At 31.4% G+C, this 5,756-nt stretch overlaps 1 protein-coding gene across 3 annotated transcripts; it reads right to left on the bottom strand.

Annotated features, from left to right (window-relative positions):
* Window positions 1-2,140: 2,140 nt before the first annotated feature.
* On the bottom strand, window positions 2,141-5,470 carry LOC142542040 (uncharacterized). Of its 3 annotated transcripts, none has more exons than XM_075648490.1 (8): window positions 5,342-5,470; window positions 4,545-4,852; window positions 4,344-4,436; window positions 3,581-3,725; window positions 3,374-3,484; window positions 3,212-3,294; window positions 3,072-3,129; window positions 2,141-2,450 (listed from the first exon to the last, which is right to left on the bottom strand). In XM_075648490.1, exons 2-8 carry the CDS (start codon window positions 4,806-4,808, stop codon window positions 2,371-2,373), a joined length of 834 nt encoding a protein of 277 aa, XP_075504605.1. In that variant the 5' UTR covers window positions 4,809-4,852; window positions 5,342-5,470; the 3' UTR covers window positions 2,141-2,370. The 3 variants fall into 3 exon arrangements, with proteins under 3 accessions (XP_075504605.1, XP_075504609.1, XP_075504612.1); XM_075648494.1 differs by having other exon boundaries at window positions 4,545-4,828; window positions 5,342-5,468; XM_075648497.1 differs by having other exon boundaries at window positions 4,545-4,819; window positions 5,342-5,458.
* Window positions 5,471-5,756: the final 286 nt, after the last annotated feature.

Here is a 5,756-nt window from a genome sequence, read left to right as displayed (position 1 = left end):
ATAATCGTATTAGCTTCATAACGCATAATAAATCGTTCCGTTTGGATAACCGAGCTGATCAAACTGACCAAAATAGCACAATTGCTCATGTCCGACTGATTGTTGTTTTCATTGCAATTAGTTTGGTCTTACAACCATCAGTTTGTCTAGATAACATCCAATTTAGCTCAACTGACGTAAATTACGACTTGCCACAAATTGAGTTTTTGTAATTCATTGTGGCGACTAGTCATTTTCATTACCTGAACCGTAAGATATGATCGAAATACTGCAACTCGCCATATTTTCAGTTTTGGCTAAATTCGAGTTTTAACTTCCATCTTAAGTTGAAGTAAACATATTAGAAATATAATAACTAATTTTATTATTTTAAAAATCAAAATTGTTAGATTTTCTAAACCAAAAAAATCAACTTTTAACCCTTTCATGTTCATTACTCATAATCTTGTTGTGACAAATTACTAGATGAATGCCCTTTTTTTCTTGAGAGTTTTTTTTAAAAAAAATTTCTGTGATAAATAACAAATATATTAATTTTTTGTGAGTTTTAAATCAAGTAGACACATATTTCCCTTATGGTCACGTTTTATTGCGATATCTCTGATTATTGTTCAGGTGTCTTTGGATTAAATTGTGTTCAATGCTTTTTATTTCATTTCTTTCCCTCGACCAAATTCATACAATAAAAATAAAAAAATAAAATTAAGTTCCATTTGAATAAGTATTTATAAAAAAAAATTTTATAGAAATGTGTTTTACAAAAAAAGTTTTAAAAGTTGTTTTAAATATGAATATGTGTTTAAACAAATATTCTATAAAAATATTTTTTATAGTTAAAAATAAATAAGAAGATGTTTGGACAACGATTCTACAAAAAACTGTTTAATTGTAATTTTCTATTTTTTTGTTTTTTCTTGTTTGTGATTTATTACTCGTTTAACCCACATTTTTTATTTTAAAGATATAAAAAAAATACATCTAAAGTATTCTTTAAAATTATATTTGAAGAACGACTTTTTAAAAAAAAATCATAAAATTTTCACAAAAATCTTGTCAAAACACATACTTTAAATATATTTTTCACTTAGAAAAAATTAAAAACATTTTTAAAGTGTTTGTTGTTTAGTTCTTCCAAACCAGAAACCACCCCACTTATCTCATGTCCTCTTCCATTTCCTTTTAATTCATATATTTATTATTGTTCAACAAGAAATTACGAGATTTAAGAAAATGATCTTCCATGAAGTTTCAAGCTTATGTTTTCCTCAATTAACATCGTTTTTATCTTCGTTTTCATTACAATTAATTTGTTTTAACGTAGATCTAAAGATAAGTAGAAATTCATGACAACACATTACAATGATAGCAATTAACGCACATCGTTTTTCAATTTCGGCTATATGAAAGAGTGATATCAAATAATTATGTGCAAACATTTTTTCTCTCTTCATTGTGATTCCCTTTAGACTATTGTAGTTAGTTCATAGGAATCAATTTAATTTGCGAGCTTGTTATAACTTGTTAAGTTATAATGGTTGCCAAAGATGTTACGTTACATATATTGATTCTGTTTGGACAAATTTATAAGAATTTTTTTTAAATATGTGTTTGAATAATATTTTTCTAAAATGTTTTTGAAAAATACAAATATAATTTTTAAAAACCAACTAAATTTTTTTTTTATGTTTTTTAAATTTAAAAAATGAGCAAAACGAAAATTTAATTTTTTTTATAAATAGTTATCCACAAAATACTTAATAATTATTTTTAATTATAAAATAATTATTTTAAAAATAGTTGTTCAAATATTTTTTCAACTTTAAAAACGTTTTTATAAAATAATTGTTCACGCACATTTATTTTTAAAACAACTTCTAAAATATTTTATTAAATTTTTGTAAAAAAACATTTTCAACAGTTTTTTAAAATAGTTGTTCAAACATTATTCCAACTTTAAAAACGTTTTTATAAAATAGTTATCCAAACACATTTATTTTTAAAACAATTTTTTAAAAATTCTATAAAAATCTTGTAAAAAGCATTTTTATAAAAACGTTTAAAAAGTATTTGTCCAGAATTAACAATAGGTTCTTGCTTGCATGCCCGTAGAATATTCATCAATTAATATGTGTGCCGGACCGATGTTACAATCTCCCTCCATAGAATATTAGTCTAAATGAGAGATCTTACAGTTTGATTAGTATGGCATTCAGGAACAATCCAATGGGGATTCCATTAAAATAGTTGACGACTGAACTAATTTCGCGTTCTTGGGATAAAAAATCACCAAACAAAAACTGCTTACAACTAAATATGCATAGATCCATCATAAGAGGCGTGTGCTTGGACAGGACAGAATAGTCAAAGCCATTACAGTATCTCCCATTTTTGCTCCAGCGAGGTGGTGATCATAGATATGCAGTATGCAGCGCTCAACGGAAAGGAAGAAACTGCGAGAAGCCATCGCCTTGTAAGAAAACATAGAAGTAGAGAAACAAAAAACATAAAATGATACCAAATAAGTCTAGAGTTACATTTGGATCAAAGGATTTGTGGGAAATATTTCAAATGAATCTACTATACAAGAATTCGAAACTCATTACATGGATTAATAGACAGGTTAAAAATATAAAAGGGGGGATTTCAAAAGCATCCAAACAAGTGGGGATGAATTCAAAGCTCGGATTTGAAATCCTATCATCCAAATACACCTTAGGTGGCTTCTGAATCACACGAGTCGTTTAAACTTGTGCCAATAGCTTCTATATTTCAGGAATTTGGGTGTTCCAAATACTTGAGATTCGGCTAGTTGGTGATATGCATTATCTAAAACATCACCATCAAAGATGCTCAAAAAGGAAACAAATACAAGATTTTTTGGATGTCTCTCAAAGTAATATCTCCTGTATCGGTAACAACTTAACCTCTGGCCCATTAACATCCAAGAACAACTAACAGGGACAGCTTGAATAGTATACACTTAAAATAAAATAAGAAGCTTCCAAATTGCAAATAAATGGTGGTTTATGCTCGATAATATCATAGTACAGAGGAACTTAATCTTGACTTACTTGAAATATAATCCTCTACATAATCTTTATCAATTTTCCCGTGGGCCATTGCCCCAACCTGTACATAAACCATTTCAACTAAGCAAGCAATTCGTCCCAGTAAAAATATTCAGCACATTGTGAGCAATTCTCGAGCATACCACAAAAACAAGGTCCAGCTCACGGTTGACAGTACCAACATAATCATGAATGTTAACCAATTTTTCTGAACTGTGTGAGAAGCCTGCTCAAGAAAATCGCTAGTCATTTTTCATGGCCACTGAAAAACAATAAACAAGAATAAATAGTGAAGTATAAGTTACCAATTTTACGAGATTTTATCGGTAAGTACTGGGTGACGGGGTTCTTGATGACACGCAAAAGTTTTTCCCCCTTGCCAGCTGCAGTAATATGCAGCTTTTGTAGAAGTTGAACTGCAATATCATAGTCAAAAATAAAATTAAAAATCACAATAGAAAGCGAGTGTACAAAACGCACTGTAAAGTTCTTGTCACATTCAGCCAACTCACCCATGAGACCAGAGAATCGCTTATATGTCCTCGGCATACGAGCATGAGGTTTGATTTGAAAAAGAATACCTTCTTGTGTCTTCACATATAAAGCTTTCAAACGTCCTATTTTGTTCACACGACTATCCAGAATTGTTTGGATTGCCTAAAGTTCCAAACATGTTGAAGCTGCGTATCAGTACCAGGACATTGCCCACAAAATGAAAGCACTTACGTCCAATACGAGTAAAACCATACTCATTACGAAAGCATCATAAAGGCACTGAGGATGCAAGAAGATAAAAATCACCAGTCACCTACGGCGAGGCTCTTAATGCTATGTGATATGCATGATGGGATGAACAACAATTTTCACAATGTGTCACATTAGCTATAATTATAACAAAGCACACATCAACATACATGACTGAGGGTGTGGGCGTGTAATGCAAAGCTGTTCACGGCTGGAACTTGTAATCAGTTGATGTATCACTCCCTTTAACTACTCTACATGATGACAGATTGATAGTGCTGAAATATCACCTCACATGATCATAGAAATGATAGTTTTCAACAACTAAGCCACATATAATGATGTTAACACCCTGTGCTCTAGCTACGTACAAAACACTTGAGTATAGTCAGATAGATTTTCATATATGTCATACACAAGTATTTCATACATCATTCTTCATCCAACGTACGGAACAGTTGCACAGTTAGTAAACACACAATTTCCACATCATGATGACAGTAAAAGTCCTCGTCAAATATCATCACAGACCTGAAATGCAATATCAGGTCGATACTCTGCCGGGTTCCGCTTATTCTTCAACAAATAATTAGCATGCTCATCCGAACTCAAAAGCTGATAGCTCTACAAAAATTAAAAGCCAAGTGCGACATGCATTAACAAAAATAACAGTTAATCTCTGACAACATTACCGCAGTTTCAAAAATGTTCATCTTTTCTTCCAGAACTCACCTTACCAACTTTGGCAATTTCCAGTGATGCCTTCTCGAGGATAAAAATTACCCCAGGCTTATTCTCTGATTCAACAGGGACAATTGGAATCCCAGGCATTTCATCAATCAAATTTTCACTATTGGGTTCCACGGCTTCCGTTTTCTGCTTCTTTGGCAGCTGCAGGGATTCATCTTCGTCCAACGGCCCGGATTCTTCTCCTGAATCGTACTTCTCTTTCTTCGTCTTTCTCTTCTGCCCTTTCACTTTATAAGTTCGCACCATTTTCGTGGAGCCTCGGGTCTCTAACGAAAATTTGATAAAATAATCTGTGGAAGTTTAAACATTTTCTCGAGACGAAGCTATTACACACTTGAAGTTGAAATTAAAATCAGACTACAAAAGGTCAACATCAGGGCTATACTTCGACTAACCAGAAAAAAATATCACTACTCTTGAAATTTAACATAGTAACACATCAAGACATAGAGTCGATTATATAAGTACGAGTACAAAACGAATTCCAACCGCTGCTAACTATCAATGTAACTTGCTAACTGTTAGTTTAACTCTAATGACATATTGTACGCTGCTAACACCATGAATTCGGTAATGGGTTTAAACTGAGCAACAGCAACAACCCCAAATTTTCAATTCAGTGTAATACACTTCAAGAATTCAAATACGTAGTGTATTCTGCTCCGTTTCCTCTATTCGATTATGGACTTAAATTATTTCCAGATGCCAATAAAAATCCGAAACAAAACAGGAAAAATCAACGTGCATTCAAGAACAAGAATGGAACAGAAATCTCTTACCTTTCCAAAATATCTGCCAAGTTTTTGTTGTAGGGCGAATGGTCGCGGGTAGGGATTTTGAAAGGAGCAAGGCCTCGGGTGTGTAGAAATGGGCCAACCTAATCTTCTTGCAAAAGGGTTTGGGCTCTCTACTCCTTGGATTTTTATTTCATTAAAAAAGGAAATAAAAAATTTCATTAATATCCTGAAAAAATAAAAAATATACAAAAATTAAATAATAAATAAATTAAACAAGAAGTCGTTGGAGTAAAAATTGAGTAGCTAAAATTATTTTATTGAATTATTCCATTTTTTTTTTATGTATTCTTTTGTGCATTGAGTTTAAAAGTTCATCATTATTATATATTAGATTTATTGTGTATCTTGATATATTACTTTTTTTTAAGAATATTTTTTTCCAAAATAAAATGTATTA

Source organism: Primulina tabacum, chromosome 1 (assembly GCF_025594145.1).
Source record: "Primulina tabacum isolate GXHZ01 chromosome 1, ASM2559414v2, whole genome shotgun sequence".
In the NCBI taxonomy this organism is placed as follows: domain Eukaryota; kingdom Viridiplantae; phylum Streptophyta; class Magnoliopsida; order Lamiales; family Gesneriaceae; genus Primulina; species Primulina tabacum.
Note: the sequence above shows the minus strand (reverse complement) of the source record. Positions and strands in the feature narration are given on the sequence as shown.

Coding starts and splice junctions, on each gene's coding strand:
- LOC142542040 (XM_075648490.1), bottom strand. CDS start 4,808: ATGGTGCGAACTTATAAAGTGAAAGGGCAGAAGAGAAAGACGAAGAAA. Junction 3,130..3,211: donor AGCTGGACCTTGTTTTTGTG/GTATGCTCGAGA, acceptor GTTTATGTACAG/GTTGGGGCAATGGCCCACGG. Junction 2,451..3,071: donor TGTAGAGGATTATATTTCAA/GTAAGTCAAGAT, acceptor GGCTTCTCGCAG/TTTCTTCCTTTCCGTTGAGC.